Source organism: Rhinatrema bivittatum, chromosome 2, assembly GCF_901001135.1.
Source record: "Rhinatrema bivittatum chromosome 2, aRhiBiv1.1, whole genome shotgun sequence".
NCBI classification, from domain to species: Eukaryota; Metazoa; Chordata; class Amphibia; order Gymnophiona; family Rhinatrematidae; genus Rhinatrema; species Rhinatrema bivittatum.
In genome coordinates, this window is record NC_042616.1 from 107,284,875 (window position 1) to 107,311,125 (window position 26,251).

The 26,251-nt window shown below is 39.1% G+C and overlaps 1 protein-coding gene across 5 annotated transcripts in view; it reads right to left on the reverse strand.

Moving 5' to 3' along the window:
* Positions 1 to 256: 256 nt before the first annotated feature.
* Positions 257 to 26,251, reverse strand: part of LARP4B (La ribonucleoprotein domain family member 4B) — a 521,092-nt gene continuing 495,097 nt past the window's right edge. For all 5 annotated transcript variants that reach the window (XM_029588536.1, XM_029588537.1, XM_029588533.1 and 2 more), the window contains 2 exons: positions 23,766 to 23,868; positions 257 to 3,931 (listed from right to left, as the gene is read on the reverse strand). In XM_029588536.1, the coding sequence (XP_029444396.1) occupies positions 3,647 to 3,931; positions 23,766 to 23,868 (388 nt within the window). In that variant the 3' untranslated portion in view covers positions 257 to 3,646. The remainder of the gene's footprint in view (positions 3,932 to 23,765; positions 23,869 to 26,251) is intronic.

A 26,251-nucleotide genomic window follows, 5' to 3' on the forward strand; every position in this document is an offset into this window, starting at 1 on the left:
AATATTCACACCTTGTTCTTTTTTTATCCCTTTAATTGTAACTTTATAATTCTACTTCCAACCTTTTTGTTTATCCCCGTTGATATGTAAACCGATGTGATATGCATATGAATGTCGGTATATAAAAGTTCTAAATAAATAAATTCTGCATGTTGGAAAGCATAAAAGGTCAAAATAGTGCTGGAAGAAAATAAAACTCCACACTCAGAAAAAAATGTTTTGCTTTTTAAAATTAAAGAAAACAAAAGAAAAATGAAACAGTGCCTAAATCTTTATTTTTCATAACCTACATTTTTTTCCAAATTAGACATTTTACATTGTATGACACAAAAGGAAACTTAAATTACCAAATAGTTTACATGTAAGCTTGATTCCAGTCTTAATGGAAGAAACCGAACAAAAACAAAAACCCTCAAAAAAAGTTTCCATATTACACTTCTATTTCATGAAATTGCAGCTGTTTGCTTTTTCTTCGATTGTCTGCTGCTATTAGTGTAATAGTTTGCAAAGCACATAAAAACCTTAACCATAGGTAGCCAAAGGAGATACAAAGAAGGGTATGCACCATTACAGTCAGTTGTTGCTCTTGTGATAACACTGCATCACACTCATTAACAAGGACCTTTTAATACAAATTGAAAATTTTCAAGATATAACCAAAGCAGAATAGCTTATTGTTAGTATCTGCTTAATTTCTGATTATAAAATCATTAAATTCATAGTGGGGACCTTTGTCAAAATCCATTGAAAACACATTGTTTCCTAATTCAATTACAGTGGTTCTAGGTACTGTGTTAATTTTTCATTGCCAACTAAGAAACATTACTGCATAAATCAACAAATTAAAAAATGTTACTTTAACCAGTGTACCCCAGAACCTTCACTTCAGATGCCATTTCCTAAAATATCATAGTACAAATTTGACCTGTTTGTGGCATAGCAACAGTCACCACAGCAACTTTGTCCTTCATATCATATATTATCAATTATGAATGGGAAATATTGAGAGCAACTGCAGTGAGGATGAGACTGTATCCTACAGCTATTTGGCATGTTATTTCGCTTAATTAAAAGTAAAGCTATAAAATCCACAGAGCAAGGCTGATATACGTGATGCAACACTTTTGCTGGGAAAGTGGTAATTACAGTGTATTGACCCTAGTACAAATGGCAGAATGCTTCAGAATAGCTCAACAATGTCCTGCTGTTTTCAATATATTACCTTATCTACCAGATGCTTTACTTATCACCTATTGCTGCAAATGACCATGTTTATTTTTAATGTTTGCAGCTGTTGATAGTTTATAGTTCAAGAGAAAAACCAAAGGTATCATTACAGCTGCTTAAACCCATAAACAAGTCCACCTGCCATATTCACTGCCCACAGGGAAAGGACAACTCTTAAATAGCCAATACTTCCTTTAGTGACATTTAAGATGTGCATTTTAAGAAAAAAAATCCAAATTTCCAAGCCTAAACTAAAAATCTCAACTGCAATGTACATTTAATTAATAAGATTTAAAATGTCTACTGATCAGCATTAAAATATATTTCACTTTGAAAATTTCTAGGAAATCAAATGCCATATAGATTTTACTGACATTGGAAATTAATTTGTATTAAGCAGGGATAGTAACTGCTTTGCAAGTAGGAATTAGATAAGGCTTTGAGTAGTTTTGGCAGTCAGGGATTGTTCAACAAAACTGTCAAAATATTTATATTATTGGCTTATGTTTCAGCTGACCAAATATTGGTGGCTAGCTTTTACTATTTTCCATGTGATACCAAAATAAGATCATGCTAGTTAAAATGCACACTTTCCCCCAATGATAAATAAAGTTGGAAGCTTTTAAATAAGGCTATCATCTTTTTGCAGTGAAAAGGCAGTCAGTTCAGCACACCAGAGTAAAATAAAATAACACAAAAATCCCAAAACAAAAAACAAATTAAAGTAATATTCAAACCACAACATTTAGTTTATCTACATCCAGCTCAACAGCAACATTTATAATATATCAACAATAATTTTTATCAGATTTTTTTTCTTAGGGTACCTTTTTATATGTTCTGATTATTTACAACTGTACAAGCAAAGCACACACTTCCAAGTGCACATATTTAATACAGTATTGACTATTTGCATTTACAGGATTTTTCAACAATCTGAAAAAGATCAAATGTTTAAGATCTTTAATGTATATTACAAAACCTGCTGCTAATTCCTGTGCTACAGTAAGTTACCCAGTAAGACCAGTGACAATAGATATATACTGTAACTGAGTAATTCTGTATTCCACTCATGCTAACCCCTTAAGGGGGTCAGACTTAACGCTAACCTGTCTTATACAAAAGTTAAGGCAAAGTCATTTTCAAGTTTAAATAAAATTCAAGTCTTTAAATATTGGATGGAAATTCTCTTTAAAAAAATCAGTTGTTTAAATAAACATTTTGTGGAATAAACTGTACTGTTATAGTTAGCGGGAAATGTAGTCATATGAAATGCCCGCTGTTCAGAATACTCAAAAAAATATTTAGGCATTTTCAAAACACAAATAATTTAGATACAACTTTATTAGAAACCAGCTAGGTTTAGTGCATCCCTGACCTTCAGAAAGTATCACTCAAAGTGAATGAGTGAGAAGCATCATCCCAGATGTGACTAGTTGGGACTTCTTCCTCTACAGCACAAAACAAAGATTATTATTATCGTTCAGCTTAAAAAACAAACTCAAATGCCAATGCCTGCAGTTCAAGGAAGATGCCAACACCATGCTGACTTTAGAAGTAAACTCTTTCCAAGTGCACCTGGGCATGAGTTTAGAAAAAAATACAAAGAGCACGGAGGTAAACCAGAAAGCTCATATACTCTTAACAGTTAACAATGTGCTTTGCATTTTATAGCATTTCTTTATATTCTGGAGTGAGAAGCTGGTTATTTGCTTGCAGAACATTGAAAACCTTCAATATTATGAAAACCCTATAAGGTGCTATCCACAGGATTAATCTTTTTTTATCTCCTAAATGTTAGATCCAAAAACATTTTACTAACATTGCTAGATTTAACTGTAATAGTTTAACCTAAAAGTGCAAATTTTCTATACTGACATGTTATAGCAGCTTAAAAAAAATGTCTTGATATTTTTGGTAAATTTTACCAGGTTCTGTACTCCAAACACTAGCTTTCATTGTCAGTAGACAGTCTGTTTTGACATTTAAGATACAAATTTATGGACCAATTTAAAAATGCAGTAGCATAGTTCTGCTTCATAGTGTAGAAAATGTCACTATACAAGTTTCTATTCATGTTGTCATATTAAGATTTTATATTAAAAATAATATATTCATGTTAGTTAAGCTAAATGGATTTCTAAACCTGAAAAATACAGGCCTTATATGTTTCCTCCAATTAAGCACCAACCTAAACTTAAGGTTTAGATCTAATAGATCTAGGAAGAATAGCCTGCAGGTTTGAGTGTGGGAAAATATTTCACAGGGAGAAAACCAAAAACCCTATGCCTAACACTGCTGCAAGCTTCTAACCAGCAACTCATTTTCTATACTCTGAGGGGTGAGGGGCAGAGGGGGTGCATTACTTTTAATATGTAGTTAAGCAGGAATTTCTCCATCCTTTTTTCCCATACTATGTTCACTGAGGAGATTTCGGGGGGGTGCTGTGTTCTTTATTTAATTTTTTTCCAATGGCTGGAGGGGGTGATCTGCGCCCTGATGGTCTCCTCTGGTCTTTGGGTCGGCCTGGGTTTGTCTTGGCAGGAGGGATTTCCCTGGATTTGTCTATTGATGTATCAGTGGATTTTCTTTCTTCTTTTATACAAGTTACAGTGTTTGGCTTCTGCTCCTTCTGGGGTTGTAATGTAGGTGCATCCTTACTTGTTCGCTGGCAAATCTCTGCATAACTAGGTTTTCGCAATTCCTGTAGAATTGAAGAAGGTTAAATATAAAAGTCAAACTGTGAAGAACATTAGTATTTCAATTTTGTTATTCATTTGACCATTATTATATGTTCACTTTGTCCTGGTTTTGTCTCATTGTATGGAGAAATTTAGTCTTACCTGTTTATTTTCTTTCCTTGAATCCTATCCTAGATCAGTCAAGACATGTGGTTTATGCTATCCTGCTAGCAGTCAGACATGGAGAACCACAACTTTTCCGTGACATCACTAGTATAAGGTGTAGTGTAGTCAAGGCACATGCCACTATCCTTATGTAAAACAATGGAATGCAGAAAAAAACTCTATTCAATCTATGAATAAAACAAAACTCCTCAACAGGAGAGAACCTCTCAGTTATTCCCTTCTCAGAACTCTTCCTTCTCCTCGATGGAAAAAGGGAAAGCAGCCAGAAAACAGGAGACAAGGAAACCTCTGGTTTACTCCCCATCGGAAATAGTACGTCTCTGAGAATCCCCAGAGGCTCTCACCTAGGACAAATGACACCCAGCTGCTGAAATCACAGGAGAATCTTGGACGGGACTAGCAGGATTCAAGAAAAATACATTTTAAAAGTCTACATTTCTCCTTTTTTCCTCATCCTGCTAGACCAGTCCTGACACACATGATGTACCTAAGCTCTTACTACGGTGGGTGGGTAGAAGATAGGGCTGTCCTAAGAATATCTGCCTCAAAGGATGCATCTCCTTTGACTTGTACGTCCAATTTGTAATGTTTCAGTGAAATGTAAGAAGGATAAAGTGGCTGCCTTACAAATGTCCTCCAAAACTATTCAGACTCTGCCCAAGAAAAAGTCTGAGCCCTCACTGAATGAGATCAAAGAGACTCCGGAACCTGCATACCATTCAGTAAAAAGGCTAAAAAATCCTTTAGCCCACCTGGAGAAAGATGATTTTAAAGCCATTTCCTCCTTGCAAGGTCTGTTGAACACCACAAACAGCCTGCTGGTTTTCTGAAAAGGATTTGCCATCTTTAGCTATCTAAGGAGGATACAACCAATATCCATGAAGTGGATAGACTAATCCTTACCATGACATTACACTGTAGGGAACGCCAGAGACACATTGTCTGATTAAATAAACCACCACTACCACCTTGGACAGTAAGGATGGTACAGGACAAAGCGAGAGTGACTCAGGAGAGAACACTGGATAAGAATCTCTACAAACTAAGGCCCAAAAGTATGAAATATATCTGGCTAAACAAATGGCCACTAGGAGTACCGTCTTTAAGGAGAGATCCTTCAGAGATGCACGTTTACTTGGCTCAGAGGGAAGACCTCCTAGGACTATGAACCAGAAAAGAGCTCATTGAGGCATCAAGACCCTAAAGGGGGAACAAATACATTTAACTCTGCAAAGGAAATAACATACAAATGGTTGAGTATATTAGAGAATAATCTTGTAAGTATTTTTGTCTTTTATGAGAGAAAAATACTGTCATATAGTTATGATTTGTTTATAATGATTGCATATAGTTTTGTGTCACTAAGAAAGTTTCTGCTTCGTGCTTACAAGGTCAGCATGCACACAGGCAGTCACCCTTCCTTCTCTCCCTGTTTCTGCTAGAAGCAGCTGATGGCCTCCCCCTTCTTCACCCACAAGAAGCCTGCAGGCTTCAAGGTCACACCTGGCAACTGCCCAGGACAGAAAGACCACCATCTTAGGGAACATACGCAGCAAGTATTTTTTTTATCAGTAACTTGGCAAAACTTCAGGAGTTATAAACAAAGAATTGTTCTGAGCATGCACAAGCCAAGGATATAGTATAGAGATGCAAGGTGGGATGGGGGCTATTGCAGAAAACAGCTGAACAGAGAGAGAGAAGAGAGAAAAGATTTAGCGCCTCCAGTATTGTATTTGTTTGTGTTTTGTTATGTTTCAGGTGGTCTCATAAGCACGTGTTCTGTATATATATTATACAGGAAAATATAGCTTTTCATTATTTCACAAGACACAGTCTTATTTTCTTAGTCTGTCTTGTGTGATCCAGACCACAGGGCAAATACCCCACCCTGAAAGAACTTGTTGCCACTACAAATGGCAACAAGGATGTCAGGTTTGAGGTGTATATGACCCTGCTTGAGTATTTTTGGTTTTCTAGTGTGACAGCCAGATTTGTTTGTTTTTCTGTCATGTACTTTGTGTTGATGCTTTTTTAATTATCTGCTGAATACAGGATTGACTCTAAGACTGACATATTGAGTTTAAACTTGTGTATGTTCAGCATCATGTGGTCCCCAAAAAGTGTCCTCTAAGAATCCAAAAGATTATAAGGTAGAACCGGCAGAGCCATGGAGGAAGTCCCTTTTGGAAACTGCAACAGCATGTGGGACAAACCCATGGGATCCTAATGTCATGGTAAACAAATTATTTTCAGTATCTGGAGAACATCTTTCTCAAATCCAATTTTATCCAAAGCAATAAGACAGCAGCTTTCTGCCTTAATGTGGTTGATGCTAGACAACATAAAAGTGCTGCCTGACCATCTAAGTTCTTTGGCAGATAAACTAAAGCAAGAAAGTGTAATAGATTAACACAGGAAAGGTTATCTGTTGCTCAGCTGGCAGAAGATAGACAACACTATGAGGAAGGTGTGAATTTACTTCTAAAGCTAAAACTTACTAGTGCCCTGAATGAGACTTTACAGTGTGACAATGATCAGTTTTATACTCAGAATGAGGCTTTGCAGTCTGAACGTAACCATTTACATGAACAGTTTCTTATCATGAATGAGGCTTTACGGTCTGATATTTTATGTTTAACCGACCAGTTGCTGGTGATCCTAAGGGACCAGTTGCTGGCGATCCTAAGGGACCAGTATACACCTAAATTCTCCTCTGATGCTGAGGTTACAGGAGATAGGAATGTAGATACCACTGGACAGAGTAGGAGTCATCCAGCCGAGAATGGGAGTGAGGATATAGCCACGGTGAACTGTAGCCCTGCACTTAATCAGGAGACTTCACCAGCTTTTAAAACTCAGTCAGTGAAATTTCACAGTATTTGCTTTCGATGTAAAAGGTAAGTTCATAAAGCCAGGAATTGTTACAGTACAGGCTCTCAGATTTCACATTCAGTACCTAATTCTTCCCAGCAGGTGTGGGGATTATCCCCAGACAGAAGACAAGAGTTAGCTGACCTCATTTCTTCTACATTCTATGTGACAAATTCAGTATTTGCTGAAGCAGTGTGGTGGTATCTGGATAACCTGAAATGCTTATAATTGGTACCAGGAATTTTTTTTTTTGCGCTGCTTCCTGAGTCTTTCTATGCTTGCCTGTAAAGGGTTAATCTAGTTTGCTGTTAGGTTACAGGCAGTTTTAGAAATATATTACTACTGCCTGGCACATTAAGATTTCCTGTGCTCTGAAACCAAAACTAACTTTGCACAGCTTTACAATTGTTTACATATAGTTTGCAAACCTTCAACTTACCAGTGTTCTAATTGCAGTTTGATCTTTGCCATACAGCTTGGTACAGAGAGATATTATTCTCATGATTTGTTTGTAATTGATTCAAAAAATGATTTTTGGAATTAGCCCTGTGTTGATAAATAATTTGTTCCCTGGTAATCCCGGCACGGACTCTACGAACTCCCAATATGAGTTGCAAAGCATTTTACATGAACTTGCTTTAGTGCCTACCGTATCTCACACAAATAATGTAATTCTTAAGACTGATTAATATGCTTGCAGAGCTTGAGAGTGTGGTAGTGCTTCACAGAGATCATATATCTGTGTTATAGAAACAGGTTGAGAAATTGCGCTTACAGCTGGCTGATGGTCAAGAAAGTGACGCAGCCTGAAAGCAATTTGCTTTGTTGCCTGAAACTGTTCTAATGCATTATAAGAGGGAGACACAGAATTCTGAAAACCGAATCAGCTGACTGGTATTAAGAGAAATCTCTGCTGTCTTGCGAAGTGTAACTTTTCCCAGACCAGTGCAGATTTTCCCTCTCGCTCCCAATGGAAGAATGACCCCTCCTTTATGAAATCCACTGAGCATGATACAGGGGGTGGGTATGACCCACTGTGGCTCGGGAGCGTATGCCACCTGTCACAACCAAAGATAGCACAGGCCGAAAGGCATTTTGACCAGTTAATCCTCCAAAGATGATTGAATTGCCGGCTGGTTCTGGATTCTCTAATCCTCAGTCCAGCTTGGTATTTTCAGAGAATCTGAAGACAGAGTGTAATAAACTCATCCTTGTACTGGCTATGTCCAAATCTGGGCACCTGGCCAAAAAGGTGATGGAAGAGGGAATAATTTATCCTGAGTCTGATAAGGTGATCAGGAAAAAACAAATCCTGTGTCCAACTTTATTTAAAAATGAAGATGTATCTAGTTAGCTTAATTTTTTTTTTTTATAGCTGTTCTTGTCTTGTGATGTGATTTGATTTTAAAGATCAAATTAACCTTTCTTTGTATGTGATATTTAATTGTTACAGATTGTTTAGATCTAAATACTTTTTTCTCTTTCTTTTTCTTCCTTTTCTTTCATTTTGTAGATCTACCTTTTGAGCTCAAATGTTTGATAATAATTGTTTACTGTTTGTGTGTCATGTTGCTCTGAAAGTGCACTTGAAAGTGCCTGGCAAGTCACTCATCTCGATTCAAACAAATCTCCTGCCTTCATCGTTGCGAAACTGAAGGATTTTTTATTTTTTGTTGGCTTCCTTGATTGTCAGGGTTCAGCCACTCCCCCCTTCGGACATCACAAAGAGCGCCAGAAAAGAAAAAATTTAAAAGGAACACCTTCTCTGGCCCTGCGCACCTAAAGGAGCAGGGCCCTTGGCACGCCCCTTAAGCAATACCTTATTCCCTAAACTTCAAACCAACCTAACCTCTCCACAATGTTTCTCGCAGATCAACTTAGAAAAATACCTGTTTTAACTCATAATTGCAACATAAAAACTGAGAAAAAAATATTCTAAATATAGGTCACAGTCTCATCTCAATTCCCACCTTTCACATTCCTCATATAACAAATCTCACATTCATAACACTAATCTTATTAAATGCTCAGTCCATCTTAAAAAAAAATTACCAGTTCTTCATGATCTCCTTATTGACTATTGCCCAGAAATTTGCTGCATTACAGAATCCAAGCTAAAGGAATCAGATATTGCCCTAATAAATCAATTACCCAAAACATTATATGACATCTACTCGTTACCCAGGAAAAAAAAGAAAGGAGGTGGCCTCCTCTTTCTAGCTCTAAAGAAATACAAATTTATATTTCTTAATATGAGTTCAACCCCCTCACTCGAAATTGCCCTATATAAATCAAAATACCTACAAATTATATTACTATATGCTCCACCTGGTCTCCTAGAACACAACCCCTCACCACTCAAAGCCATTACAAACATCAAAATGAATAACCCAGCAATAATTCTAAGAGATTTTAACTTACATGTTGACAAATCTCCCCCCTCCAGTTCTTGCCAACTCATACTAGATAACTTATCAGCAATTGGCTTCAATCAAATAGTTAAATCTTCAACCCAAAAATCAGGACATATATTAGACCTTATTTTCATAAATGACATGGTTGAACTCAAAAAACCACCATCAACAACAAATCTCCCATGGTCTGACCACAAACTTATTGAGACTAAATTTTGCTTAAATACCTTACACCTTGACCATCATAATCAAATCAAATGTATCGAATTTAACAAACCATGCTCCAGTGATAATCTAATTGAAATCCTACCTAAATATTTAAAATCCATAAACAAATCTGACATCAACTCTGCTGTGAACTCTTGGCTCACCATCACTTCAGAAATAGCAAAGAACAAATGCCCAATCATCAAGACGACAGTTAAACAAGCATACAACTATAAAAGCACCATGGTACACTTGAGAACTTCAGAAAATCAAGAAAATACTTAGAACAGAAACAAAATGGAGAAAAAACCCAACAGATCAATTAAAAGATAGATACAAAACTATTCTCCACATATACAAAACAGATATCAATAAAGCCAAAAAAGATTTCTATGCCGAAAAAATACACAAATACCAATTCAATCCCAGAGAACTTTTCACATACATCAAAGAACTTACTCAACATAGCAAACCCCCTTTGCCTAAGGCCACCAATTAATCACATGTGATGACCGCCATTTTCTTTAGAGACAAGATTCTCAACCTCACCATGAATATGCCAGCAATTAATGAAGATACCATATCCCTTCCAAACAAACCTAATTCTAAATGGTCACTTTTTGATACCACTGCTTCCACTGAAGTTCAAAATATCATCCAAAAATGAATCCAGCATCACACCCAATTGATACCATCCCAATAAAAATACTTAAACTAGTCTCCAACATCATTGCTAGGCCAACTGCAGACATAATTAATCTCTCACTAAATGAAGGCATTTTCCCTGATAAATTAAAATGTGCTGTGATTAAACCAACACTCAAAAAAATCACACTTTGACCAATCTGACATCACCAACTTTAGACCTATTTCCAACCTCCCCTTCATAGCCAAAGTACTTAAAAAATTGTTAATCAACTACTCTCAGATCATTTAGAAAAGCATACAATACTTTTCCCAGCTCAGCATGGATTTAGGAGCACTTTTACCACAGAAACCCTATTAATATCTCTCTCCAACTCTATCCTAAGAGGATTAGATAACGGCAAAAAATTCACCCTCATACTCTTAGATATATCAGCAGCCTTTGACAACATAAACCATAATATTCTTCTGAAAAGATTAAAGGAAATTGGACTATGTGACATCACCATCAGTTGGTTCACATCATACCTATCCAACAGATCATACTTAGTCAGAACTAATTACAAAGAACCCAGACTAATATCACTTCCACATGGAGTTCCTCACTATCTTCTACACTTTTCAATATATATTTACTACCACTATGTAAACTCCTCTCAGATCATAAATTATCATATTTCATTTATGCTGATGATGTTCAAATTCTACTCCCGATAAATGACCCAGCTGGAGGAAAACCCTAGGAAGCAAATTGAGGACCAGCTGATGAGCAAAGTACGGTGCTCAGCTCTCATCAAGGAAGACAGTGACTCTGAAGATGATTAATGTGTGTGCTTTTCTTTCCCACCTTTAAATACACTTAAGATTATTCTCTTTATAGATTAACTGCAATAGTAACCTCAGCCTAATAAAATCAATAATTAACAAACAGTTTTATATTGAAAGAATCCTGTTACCACATAATTTTGGCACGTCTATAATGTTTTAGCTATCCTAATTAATTTCTATTACTATATGTGCCTTTATGTGAACTGTTGTGATGGTTAATTTACTGAATGATGGTATAGAAAAGTTTTTAAATTAAAAAAAATACAAATACAACTTAACTAGTACACTAAACCTTTGGAACACTTACCTCACTACAATCCAGCAATTATTAGTACAAATGGCCTTCACTCTCAACCATAGTAAAACAGAAATTCTCTATATATGCAACAAATCCTCACCTGTATCTGACCTCCATCTCAACAATTATATAACTAACAAAAAAATTATACTCAACATAAGAGATCTAGGAATCAATTTAGACTCCGAACTATGCTTTAAGAAACACATCAACAACATAATAAAAGATGGATTCTACAAACTTCAATTACTAAAGAGGATCAAACCTCTCCTCCACCATCAAGATTATCGTATAGCTCTACAATCCCTCTTGCTCTCCAAATTAGATTATTGTAACACAATACTGCTTGGCTTACCTGCTTCCACTGTTAAACCACTTCAACGTCTACAAAATGCTGCGGTAAGATCACTCAATAACAGCAGATCAGATCACATTACTCCAGGTCTCAAAGATCTACATTGGGTGCTAATCTATTTCAGAATTCAATATAAAACTTTATCTCTTATCCATAAAGCTCTATATAACAACAAGACAAATTGGATGGATATAATACTTAATTTTCAAGTTCCAAAGAGAAATCTGCACTCCACTAACACTGGTCTCCTTGCTACTCTCTCCCCAAAATTTTCCCGCCTCAAATCAACAAGAGAATACGCTCTCTCAATAGCTGGGCCACTCCTATGGAATACCCTCCCCACTGATCTAAGACTTGAGCCATCATCACAAACTTTAAAAAAAACCAAAACTAAAAACATGCTCTTTAAGAAAGCATTTACAACATAATAAGAAGAATCACCACTCAATTTAACTTATTTGCTCCTCATATTTTCTTTGTTTCCCTTTTTTATTAATTATCCCTCCCTTGTTTTATCTCCCCTTCTATTACCTATTACAGTGTAACCTTTTTCTTCGTTAATTTGTTATATGTAAACCGATGTGTTGACATTTGTTGAATGTCGGTATATAAAAAGCAACTAATAAATAAATAAATAAATATTGTGTATGGATGAAGATAGAGTTTGATAAGAAAAGTGCAATGAATGAACCTTTGCAGTCAGCTCAGTGAAATAAATGTTTTGTGTCATAGACCTCTATGTAATCTCTCAATGGATGAATGAGCACCAAGATTGCTCGTGCCTTTGAATATTGTACAGCAACCAACAAGGGCCCTGACTTTGACGGTCTGGGAAATTAAGTATGGGGGTGACCTGTATGGCACAGCAGATGCTACCATAAGCTTGCTGGGCAGACTGGATGGACCATTTGGTCCTTTAACGCCATCATTTCTATGTACGTTACCGTATAGTAAGATCGGAGACATAAAAAAAGGGATTTAACATTATGCAGAGAGTAATAGTATAGGTAGGGATTATTAGATACAGGAAGTTATTGACATCATATCATTTCCTTATTAATCAATTTGAATTTTTGTAGATCTTATATCAGGTATTAACCCATAAACACATACATCTGACTTAATGAGAGTGCAGAGGCTGTGCTTCAATGAGAGTGCACCATACTGAAAGAACTGTAAATATCATTTGTCAGTGACTATGACTCGTGGCGGCAACATCACAATTTTTGCACAGAATTACCCCTTTCAACATTTCCTTTAGACCAATAAACTGCTCACAATTTATGCATAAACTCTTTCATGTTTTCTTGTTCCATAGGGGTGTTCCTACTTAGATACTGCTTTTGTTTTATGATGCAATATATCTCTATTTGAAATGTAATAACTGATTATCATCATGAAAATTTTATGACACTTAGTTAATATCTAGTTACATACTTACTTGCAAATACCACTATTTTGATTCTGACATTAATGATAGTCTGAACTGATAGTTTTATTGGTCCTTAGTTGCTATTCTCTGTGTTTATGATTCAGCAGAATATTCTATTTGCATCTCCATCCAACATTCAGATAGCAATTTTTCTTTCTAGAAAGAACTAGGATAGATTTTTGAAACAGGGGTTTGTGTTTGCTTTTCACCTCTTGCACCACCAGTGGGTAGGGAGAGATGTGTTACACCTGAATTTAACTGTTCCAGATACCTAAAAAATGATTAGCACACTGTTCACTGCCAGTGGGAGATGCTGATGAACAAGGACCTGAGATCATACTTCATTGCAGGACAGACAGACACCTAAATATCTGCACATGTGGAGCTTTTGTTAAATAGGCCATACTAAGCAGAAGTAGGCCTGATATTGCATAATCAATGAAAGGTGGCCTGTACCTTCTGATAAGCCAGGTGTTCCCTAAAAAGTCAGAATAGGCTAGCCACATTCAACTACCTGAATAGAAATTGCAGTGGATGACAGAAGATGCTGAGACCAATCGCTGTGGATGCTCATGGCAGGCCAGAGGTACACCTTGCTATTTTAAATTGGCTAGACTTCTGGGTCAAGTAAACTCCAGGTGCAATTCAGCTTAGATGGAGTTTAGGTGTTCTTGATGAAGGTTATCTGAACAAATGCATAGATAGAGCAATAAACTTTCCTCTTTAGTGAAGGTATTTTTTATGTTGCAGACTAAGTTATGGTATGCAGAATTGTTTGGGAAATGGCTAGTGACAGCCAGAGAGAGAGAGAGAGAGAGAGAGAGATTAATAAGACAAAGAAACTGATAATGTCACAAGTTTGGACCATTGGTGAGAAATACATTGTTATGCTGCTCCTCATTTTCCTTTTTCATATTTTTCTCTCACATTTTGGGGGACTGAATGTATTTGTATGTAATCTTGTGTGTAATTATTTTGTCTTTTATGAGAGAAAAATACTGTCATATAGTTATGATTTGTTTACAATGACTGCATATAATTTTGTGTCTCTAAGAAACAGTTTTTGCTTCATGCTTAAGAACATGCCATACTGGGTCAGACCAAGGGTCCATCAAGTCCAGCATCCTGTTTCCAACAGTGGCCAATCTAGGCCATAAGAACCTGGCAAGTATCCAAAAACTAAGTCTATTCCATGTTACTGTTGCTAGTAATAGCAGTGGCTATTTTCTAAGTCAACTTAATAGCTGGTAATGGACTTCTCCAACAACTTATCCAATCCTTTCTTAAACACAGCTACACTAACTGCACTAACCACATCCTCTGGCAACAAATTCCAGAATTTAATTGTGCGTTGAGTGAAAAAGAACTTTCTCTGATTAGTTTTAAATGTGCCACATGATAACTTCATGGAGTGCCCCCTAGTCTTTCTATTATCCTAAAGAGTAAATAACCGATTCACATCTTCTGTTCTAGACCTCTTATGATTTTAAACACCTCTATCATATCCCCCCTCAGCCGTCTCTTCTCCAAGCTGAAAAGTCCTAACCTCTTTAGTCTTTCCTCATAGGGGAGCTGTTCCATCCCATTTATCATTTTGGTTGCCCTTCTCTATACCTTCTCCATCGCAACTATATCTTTTTTGAGATGCGGCGACCAGAATTGTACACTGTATTCAAGGTGCGGTCTCACCATGGAGCGATATAGAGGCATTATGACATTTTCCGTTTTATTAACCATTCCCTTCCTAATAATTCCTAACATTCTGTTTGCTTTTTTGACTGCTGCAGCACACTGAGCCGATGATTTTAAAGTATTATTCACTATGATGCTTAGATCTTTTTGCTGGGTGCTAGCTCCTAATATGGAACCTAACATCGTGTAAATACAGCAAGGGTTATTCTTCCCTATATTCAACACCTTGCACTTGTCCACATTAAATTTCATCTGCCATTTGGATGCCCAATCTTCCAGTCTTGCACGGTCCTCCTGTAATGTATCACAATCTGCTTGTGATTTAACTACTCTGAATAATGTTGTGTCATCTGCAAATTTGATAACCTCACTCGTCGTATTCCTTTCCAGATCATTTTTATATATACTGAAAAGCACCAGTCCAAGTACAGATCCCTGAGGCAGTCCACTGTTTACCCTTTTCCAATAAGAAAACTGACCATTTAATACTGCTCTGATTCCTGTGTTTTAACCAGTTTGTAATCCAGATAACCATTCCAGCACTTAGCCAACAGGAGAACACTGAGCTCAGACAAAGAGAGTAGGGATTGGAGTAACACTTACCAGTAACCCCTGGAACACACAGCCTTCATAGCACAACCATCCGGCAGTCAAAGGCAGGAAGATGGATCCACCTGTCCTTATTAAAGAAAAGGAAATTATCAAATAAGTAGTAATTTCTCCTTTCTTAGCATACAGACAGGTGGATCCAGAACCAGTGGGATGTGGTAAAGCTAATCCAAACAGGGCAGGAGGTTGCCCGTGGTCCAAGCAACACCACACACGCAAAGGATGTGTCCTCCCGGGCCTGCACATCCATGCAGTAATGCCTGGAAAAGGTGGTAAGGAGGACGATGTTGCAGCTCGGCAAATGTCGATGGGAGACAAAAATCTAATCTCCACCCATGACACTGTCTGAGCTCTAGTGGAATGAGCCCTAAATTGACCAGGCAATGGCTGCTCAGCATTCACATACGCGACCATGACTACCTCCTTAATCCAGTGGGCTATTGTTGCCTGTGACTCCAACTCACCCATGGACAGCAAGCAGGCAATCCATCTTCCTGAGAGGTCCATAACCGCTCTGGAAGTCCTTCCACAGTTATCAACTCCTGAGAGAGAAGCAGACAAGATCGTGCCACTAGGGCAGGGGTCCCCAACCACCAGTCCGTGGACCAGTACCAGGCCAATGGGGGTTTTTTGCCGGTCCGCGGCGCCGCTCTCCCCGGCTGCCGGTCATTGGCTGCCGCTGCTGCGAGGAGGTGGGGCGAGGCTGAAGACCTGCCTCCTCCAAACCCACAACTCGAAAAGCAAATTAGCGCATCGCGGCTGAGCGGTGAACTATGTTGCCGGAGCCGCGCGGGCAGAAAGGAGCTTCAGCCACTGCAAGTGCTCCTCCTACTTCCTGCCCGCCCTGCCCTGGAAGAAAAATGTTGCCAGAGCAGAGCGGGCAGGAAGGAGGCAGAGCTTCAGCCGCGTGCAGAAGAGGAGCATTGTGGCCCAAGAAGACCAGGGCCGCTGCAGAGCCCATCCTGCAGCTGTCCAAAAAGAGGAGACCCAGAGGTGAGAGAGAGGCTGAGGGTTTGTAGAGTGTGTGTGTGTGTGTAGGAGATGAGTTGAGAGATTGTGTGTGAGAGTGAGCTGAGAGATTGTGTGTGGGAGTGAGGACCTGAATGTTTGCAGAGAGCATGTGAGAGCCTCTGTGTATGTGTGAGAGACAGCATGTGAGAGTGAGAGCCTGTGCTTGAGCAAGACAGCATGTGGGAGTGAGAGAGAGCCTGTGTGTGTGAGACTCAGACAGCATGTGCCAGTGAGAGACTGTATGTATGTATGATTGTATGAGAGAGAGCATGTGACAGTGAGAGCCTGTGCTTGAGCAAGACAGCATGTGGGAGTGAGAGAGAGTCTGTGTGTGTGAGTCAGCCAGCATGTGCCAGTGAGAGACTGTGTGTATGAATGATTGTATGAGAGAGAGCGTGTGTGTGTGTGTGTGCGAGAAAGCATGTGAGAATGAGAACCTGACTATGTGTGTGAGGGAAGAAGACAGATGGAGAGAAAAGAAATAGAAAAAAGGCAATATAAAAGGAATTGGCAAAAAAATAAGAAAGGGAAGGTGGGAAAAAAAAGCCTGTGACCAACCGATTAGCAAACTAAGATCAGACAGCAGATGAAAAAAAAAATACTTTTTACTGATTGGCACATGTAATCTTTGGGAATGTGCAAGAGTAGCACTTTCTCTATGCGGATCTCACAATGTACGAGGCAGCAGAATGGGCTTCAGTGCCAGTAGCAGGAATCAGCACCTCCCCAATAGCCACGCGGTAGCAGTGACAGTGGCAGCAGAGGAATGAGAGAGGCTCTGAGGTTGTGAGGGAGCCAGTGAGAGTGACAGCATGAGTGTGTATGAGAAAATCCAGGGGAGTAAGAGTGTGTGTGTGTGTGGGGGGGGGGGGGGGGGGTGGTGGACAGGGAGGGAGTATCTTACAGCCTGAGAGTGTGTCAGTGTCTGTGAGAGCGAGAGCTAATGTTTGGGTATAAGAGCATGAATGTGTATGTATGTGACAGTGTATGTGTGAGAGAGAATGGACATTCTGAACCTATGGTGAGTTGAGTCACATTCACATTATAAATGTCATAATTAAATGATAAGTATGCACTAAAATCCAACCCCATCCATAACCCTGCCCCATAAGACCAAAGCCCCACCCCCACCCTGCCGGGCCATGGAAAAATGGTCTTGCTTGAAGCCGGTCCCTGGTGCAAAAAAGGTTGGGGACCACTGCACTAGGGCACAACAGGAAGTGATCTGTAAAGTCATCACCACTGCCTCAAAGGTTTGCTTAAGGATAGCTTCAATCCTCCTATCATGTACATCCTTCAAGGCCCCCCCACCACCGGGATAGTCGTCTGCTTAGAGATGGCACAGATCAGGACATCACTTTGGGAAAATGCAAACACTCTCTCACAGCCGGATCAGGGGGTACAGGCCTGCCAATGTCCGACCTCTTAAAATTTGCCTCTGGAATATCCCATTTAAGATCAATCAAATCCTGAATGGCATCCATCACAGGGAAAAAACAAGAGGTTTTACGCATGGAAACCAAATAGGATTCTCTTCTTCGCTCCGACATGGTATCTGATCCAGGAACACCCAGCTGTTTCAAAGTCTGGGAAATCAGTGCCTGCAGTTCATTTCTATGAAAGACCCTCAACATGGTTTAAATATAGTTCCGGGCCTGGAAGAATTTACCCATCTTCCAAGGAATCAGCATCTACCTCATCATCACTGCCATCTGGATTTCTGTCAGGAACACCTGCAGGGAGCAGAGATGAGCTCTGCTGCTGAAGCCTAGGTCTGGAAAGAGGAGGCGCCATTGGCTGATGGTCCAACATGAAAGGATGTGGAAAAGCAGAGGACTGTACCTGAAGAAAAGCTTGTAAGCCTTGAAAGAATTTTACCCAAGGAAAGGCAGCTGGATCCAAACCAAGCCCAAAAGGAACTGGAGTTGGTCCCACAGAAGTGCCCTCACCTGCGGAGGAGCCAGTCAGGGGAGAACCAAGGTCTGGCGTCCCTCCAATCAAAGCCGTAACCAACCCATCATCAGAATGGGAGAAGCCAGGCTTAGCAAAATCCGAGGAAGACAACTCTCCCTGAGCGTTTGAGCAGCGTGACACAGGTTAGAAGCCAGTTCAGGCTGAGCCCTAATATGGACAGGCAGCACAAATAGGAAGATGCTTAGGCTTCCTGTTTACCGGCACCATTGTGGTGGTAAATGTGCATCCTAACGGCTCGCACTTAGAAATTTATGTGCACAAAACTGAAGCGCTGCAGAAGCAAGCATGACAAAGCTCACACACAAATTATGCACAAGTCCCTAAATGTAGAAAATACTAAAGTTATGGCATGCCGAAAAACAAGCACACCGCACCGACAGTTTGTAGAGGGCAGTAGAGCACACAGCAGCACACAAAAAACGCTGCCGCAGCTTACCACATGGCATGCAAAGAAAAATCTTAACTGTGGGGCCTAGTCCACTGGGGCCGCTGAACCTGCCAGGCTGCCCAGGTCCCCAACCCCAAAGGGAGAGGGAATAAACGTCTGTATGGTGCACCAAGCACAGAGGAAGTCCTAAAACCTAAAACCTATCTCAGGTTAAAAGGTAAAAAAACCTTTTTTTTTTAAACCTTACCTGAGCTCAGCGCTTACCAGCTGAATACAGAATACAGTCTCCAGCTGCGGGGGGAGAGGGCATCTGCCGGCACTACCGTGCTCGGCTCCTGCACCCACTGCCTTTCAGCTGAACGAGCAGGTAAGTCCACGCCATGAAACCCGGTTACCGGACCAAGGCACACCTCCAAAGGTCCATGGAAATCACCATAGGAATTCTCAACTGGGGCAGAGACCTTTTGGTATCACCACAGGAGAGCGGGGCTTTCTTTTCCTTAAATCAGAATTTCAAATTTCTCCTTCAAAAAAAAAAAAAACACGAAGCAATCCGCATAGGGAGATGCATGTCCACCATCTGCTGGAGACTGTGAATACTGGCAGGCTGGGGTCACTGTAGGAGTACATATACTGTGATGTCAGCTTACTTCGTCTCCATCTGCTAACAGGGGAGCATAACCCACTGGTCCTGAGTCCATCTGTCTACACGCTAGGAAATATATGGTTAAAGTGCTGCAGTTCTCTCAAGATAAGGAGTTTAATCACTCTAAATGTTATTATATATCCAATATAAGAAGAATCTTAGGGCCTGATTTTAAATAGCATTTACACACTTAAAATTGGATTTTACATGTGTAAATGCACTTTATTCAATTGGGCTTTTGAAAATTGCTACAATATATGCCATTGAATTGCCCCTTGGATTTACTCATTTAAGTGCACTTTATTTGAGTAAATGGCTTTTGAAAATTGCTACGATAGTGTGTTACATGTATGTGCCTAACTCCTTTGAAAATTCTCTCCTTAGTGAGAAGAAAGGTGTCCTGGATGTATTAGCCCCCTTTTAGAGAACTGATTTTTACAGAATTCCCAGGATATTATTACATTTAGAGCAATTCTTGTAACTTTTGCTCTGGATTCTGACAAGGACTTGGTTCTTAGACACTATTTCAAAATATGGATGGACTATTTTGTGGTCAAAGGATTCAAAATTTTCCTAATACAGATAAGGAATCTGAAATGAGAAGGAGACATTTTTTGCAGTTAAAACAGTGTATACATGCATTGGGAGCTTTTTTTCTTATGTTGCCTGTAAATGCATCAATATGTTTTTTCTGGAAATAAGTATTTTCTCTGTTCCTTCTCATTTAGAGACTTTTCTTTTGGATAAGTCATCGGCATCTTAACCAGATTTGGTATTTTGTTTTATTGCCAATGTATAATTAGGATTTAGATTTATTTTCCTGATGTGTCAGATTGTTATGTTTTCTTTTATCTTAATTTTTTTTCCTTTCTTCATTATGGGGATTGAATGAAATGTATTATAATTTTGTTTTTTCTAGATTTTTACCTGGTTATTATTTATTGTTTCCTGGCTTTAATTCATGTATTTTGATTTACATGCCAACAAAGAAAGTTTTAAAAAAAAGTGTCCCAAGCTTATCAATACTCTTTAGCTGGTGTTTGACTTTCTACAATTTTTTTTTTAAAATAAATTATGTGATTATAATCCCCACTTGATATCCAATTCTCCCAATTCTTGGCAACTAAAGGAACCTCTGTTTATCCCATGCTTTCTTGAATTCTGTCTCTGTTTTGGCCTCTATCACCCTCACTGGAAGTCTGTTCCATGCATCCATGACCCTTTCTGTACAGAAATGTTTTATGTAAATAACTCTCAATCCCCACACCTCTTGATGTAAACAATTAACTGCGCATTCCTAATAGACCTTCATAATAGGCGTCATTGTGTGGCAATCCATGCCTGTCAATCACTCTGCCTTATATTTAATCATAGGTCAGTCCATAATACATTTTTTTAAGGATTTTTATAGTGCTGTAGTGCTCCGTGTGTTTAAAATATTAAAATTATCCACTGTGCTGTTAACACCTCTAACCAAGCTTTATATCTTCTTAGTACTTAATACTCAGTTCTTTGGTACTTAGCTTTTAGTTGCGAAATCACAACTCCTGCCCAATTTTTCCAATCGGATAATCCAGCAATGCGACCGATACCACATTGCTAAGTCTGTGCCCAACGCTGTACAGGTTTCGGACGATGTCGTCCTTCCTCAAGGAGCCACTGTCTACATTTATCGATGTAATCATCAATCCCATGGTGAAGAGCGCGACATCTTATTGTAAGGACACTAAACACATGTTGTCCAAATTACAAGAGCTCCAGGTAGAAGATTCAGTGCTTTTAGTAACTATGGACATTAAATCTCTGTATACTTCAATACCTCAAGAAGACACCCTAAAGATCTTGGAGAAGTATCTGGATAATAGAGAACGTCCGCATCGCATTCCGACATCCTTTCTAATGGCCATAGCGCGATTAGCGCTATGTGAAAATCATTTTGTTTTCCAAAATCAGTGGTATAAACAAATCAGCGGGACCGCCATGGGTGCCACCATGGCTCCAAGTTTGGCCAATCTTTATGTGCGTCAATTTGAGGAAGATAAATTATACCATCAGTCAGAGTTTAGTCCGGTATCTCATTGGACAAGATACATCGATGATGTATTCTGTATTTGGCACGCAGATGAAATGGGTCTCCAGGAGTTCTTCCGGTGGTTGAATACATTGGATGAGCATTTACAGTTCACCATCACTTTTGATCGTGCTGACATTAACTTTTTGGACATTGCTATCAATTATGACAATGGTAGTTTCAATACCACACTATATCGCAAGGAATGTGAGAGGAACACTCTCCTTCATTATTCCAGCTTTCATCCGCATCATTTGCGACAGAATTTACCGATGGGCCAATTTTTGAGGCTTCGTAGGATTTGCAGCTCTAAAACTGAATATATATCACAGGCTGCATTGCTTAAGTCACGATTGTTGGAACGGGGGTATCCAGTGAAATACATCAAGAAAGCATACAAGAGAGCATAAAATGCGGAACGGCAGTGGCTTTTACTCGATACCCAGAAGGATAGCGAGGATAATCGTATAGTGTGCACATTACCATATTCGAACCAGAGCAGTGCAATTTCCAAAATATTACATCAACATTGGTTGGTGTTGAAAACACACAGCATTTTCAGAACGTCCCCCTTGATTACATACAGTAGAGGCAAGAATGTGGGAGATCTGGTCATGCATTCTTTCATGTCACCTGTTACATTAAGTAATACCACCCAATTGAAAGGACACTGGGCTTGTAATCATTGTTCCATGTGTAGTCAGGCCATTGAAGGTGACAAATGGGTTGACAAAAATGGACTAGTGCACAAAGCACGACATCATTCATCATGTGACACCTCGAGGGTAATATATATTGTAGTGTGCCCTTGTAACTTGTACTACATTGGACGCACGAAGCGGCAAATACGAGTTAGATTAATTGAACACCGCAGTTGCATTAACACGGGTAAAATGTTAGCTCCGATGGTGGCTCATTGCTCAGAACAACATCACACTTTTCAACAACTTAAGTGGCGAGTATTAGATGTTATTGCAGATAACATGCGAGGGGGTGATCCTAACTTTGTATTAAATTTAAGGGAACAACAATGGATCTTCCGTATGAGCACAGTCACGCCCTTAGGACTTAACGGCATCATTGATTGGTATTCTTTGTAACACCAGTTGAGACGTAACGCATTGATAAGGGGCCTTGAGAACGCGAGGGTAAGTTGTCAGCAAATGGGAATCCTGATATCAGAAGTGACGTAGATGGTACGTAACGATTAGGGGCTTTAAAATGGAGGAGGGAAATTCAAACCGGAAGAGAAGCACAAAAAAACGCCGAGAGCCATTATGATGCAGTAACGAGTGAGTAGCTGATACATTGTTGTGTTTGAGCGATAATACCATTAACCGCAGTGATTTAAATTCTGTTTGTGGCGCAGATTTTTGCCCTTGAGGAAGGACGACATCGTCCGAAACCTGTACAGCGTTGGGCACAGACTTAGCAATGTGGTATCGGTCGCATTGCTGGATTATCCGATTGGAAAAATTGGGCAGGAGTTGTGATTTCGCAACTAAAAGCTAAGTACCAAAGAACTGAGTATTAAGTACTAAGAAGATATAAAGCTTGGTTAGAGGTGTTAACAGCACAGTGGATAATTTTAATATTTTAAACACACGGAGCACTACAGCACTATAAAAATCCTTAAAAAAATGTATTATGGACTGACCTATGATTAAATATAAGGCAGAGTGATTGACAGGCATGGATTGCCACACAATGACGCCTATTATGAAGGTCTATTAGGAATGCGCAGTTAATTGTTTACATCAAGAGGTGTGGGGATTGAGAGTTATTTACATAAGTTACACTGGTTCCCTTCTCAAATTAAAAGTTAGAGGACGACATTAGGGTTTCATTGTTCAGAAATGTTTTATAACATGTCTGTGCCTTTGAGCTAACCTATGAGAGAAGGAACCAAAGATGTGTAAATTGTAAAACCTCTTTATGATTCTTGGGCAAACCAAAAGAATAACTACAACTCATTAAAAGGAGGATGTCTTTTCATAAGCTGAATTTTCTAAAAGAAAAACTGAAGCTGCTCAAGTTTCTGGCTCATTATGATTTCACAATATGAATTTAGATAATACTATATATGCTGTAGTGTTGTACTGCACATATCAATTCACGTTAAACAATTTTATTGGAATTAGCAGAATATAAGAATGCATAAATAAGATAGGAAACTCCAGTGAGATGTGTTAGAAAATATAAGCCAAAAGCAAACAAACTGCACACTTACTGTGGCTGTCCCATTGACTTGCACAGATTTACTAGCAACAAGCGTGGCAGAAAGCCTATCCATACTTGGTGGCTCCCGTGGTTTATCCAAAATCTTGGACTCCCTTAAAAGAGTAAACAGAAAAAACCCCGATTATAATAAAAACAAACATTAACAAGCACTTCAACAAAAGAAACTGTTCTTCAGTTCTAAGTAGAAAATACATTTTATGTTTCAGAAAGTAGAAAACGTAAAGATTGCAATTTTGTAATAACATTAGTTAAAAGAAAATCAAGTAGTTGGGTAGAGGTGCTATCTTTATAAGGCTAAAAGTGTATGTTTCAAGAACTTCTAAAAACAGAAAATAATTAACCAAGAGGCAAATCTCTCCCTTTCTCACTCAACTGTTCATTGCCTGCAGGATTCCCAAGATCTATTTATATTCACATGAATCAGTCAAGTCTGGGTTAAGCAATCTTGTAGGAAGGTTATGTCATCCACTCAAAATGTTGAGTCTGCTGCAGTTTTTATTAATTTTAATAGAAAAGTATATGCACCTATTTTGCACACACAGTAGCACAAAAAAATTGACTTACCACTTAAGATTCAAGCTTTTGCTAACACCAATTGTCAAGGCATCAAATGCATCTAGTATCCATTCATGCATTTCAAGAATATTCAAAATATATTACTTGAAAAAATATAGAATTCTGACCTTATTTTTACATTATTTAAGGTGAGAATTTTCATTGTTTATAAAAGGATGCTTGACCGAGCACTAGCTAAGAGTGAAGCCATGACAACAAGCACTACTGCACACAAATTTCAAACTTGGGCTAATTTAACCTTTTCTCTATATGATTATTAATGGAGCAAGCTATGGAGCAGGCCATGGAAATCTACAGGATTTAATACATGTTACTGCAAGCTAAAGCACTGTTCCCAAACTTTCTAAAATCAAGACTCAAAGAATTGCAAACCATGGGACACAACACAGAATAAATGTCATATCAAAACTAATAGTAAAATCAAAATACATATTACTTTTTATAGATTTAATACCATAGTTTAAGTTAAAATGCTCTCTGGATGTTTTAATTTGTACTTTAGATTTTGCTGCACTTTATCAACTGCCAGCAATTTTTCATGGCCTCACCCCATCATGAAGACCCTATGAATTAAGAATTTTCCCTAAAGACACAAATTAGGAGAAAAGTTTAGATACAATTGGCTCTAAGTAAGCCTTTTTAGACTGTAACTTTTAAACAGGTGCAAGGGGTGCACATATGCTGGGATCCTGGTTTCCTGCAGTGATTCAGTGGGAAGGGTTAGATTTTGCAGCTCTTTCAGTAGCCACAGAATCGCAGGAGACCAACGACCATGGTTATTACATTTTAGAAACTCTGAAATAACCGCATATAACTATTTTGAACCTATTAATATAAATATATTTAATCAATTATATTTTACTGACAACATCCTAATAAATTACTCTAAATTTTGATACATTTGAGGAATCCTTGCTCGGAGTACAAAAGGGCTGAAAAATCTAACCCTTCCCACAGAATCACTGGAGGAAACCAGGGAGCCAGGTCAAGTTTGGGGGGGGGGGGGGGGGGGGGGGAATGAAGGGCTGCTGTACCATGGCATTTTCAGCTGATACAGTCAAAACCTTGGTTCCTTCCCACTTGCCTCTGCACTCACCATGTGGAGGAGAGTTATAACGTGTCAGGCCATGGTCTCTTCTTCTGGCAGCTGGGCCCAACTGCTTTCCATTGTAGGACAGTACCCCGTGATCGAAAGCAGCAGTGGGTTGGGCTGGCAAAGGAAGAGGACATGGCCTGATGTACTGCTGCTCTCTTCCTCCTCTCTCTGAAGCTTGATCAGCTCCAGCAGGGCGGGGGAAGGGCATTAAGAGAGGGTAGAAGTGAAGGGATAAAGGAAAAAGATAATGGGGGTGATTGAGGAGAGGTGAAGGAATAAATGAAAAAGATGGGGTGCTGTGCGAAACAGAGAGGCTGGATGGGGAATATGGGAAACAGAAGATGGCTTATGGGAAATGGGATGGGGTTTTGATAGAGAGGTTTGGGGGGCATCTGACAAGGGACTGGGGAATTAGGGCTTGTGTGAAAGAGGCTATGGCTGTGAGTGTATGGAAAAGTGGGAGGGGGAACAATAAAAGTGTGTAGAAACAGGGGTTGGAATATGAAGGGGAGCAAGGGGAGGGACACATCTGTCTCAGGATCTTGGTTCCAAAAAGTAATGAATCACCAGTGCTCTGGCTGTTCCTCTATGACAGTTATACAGAGCAAGGTGATATTCCATTAATTGTTTCTTATAGAGAAACCAACCAGTGGCCTGTTGCGGAATCAGCACTTGCGGATTGGTTATCGTGCAACTTGGGTACCAAATCCAGTGGGAGCACTGAGAGGAAAGGATCACCTTGCTGGTGACTGAAGAGAATGGGTAAGTAATGCTTGGGGACATTTTAGAACTTAAAAGTTTTG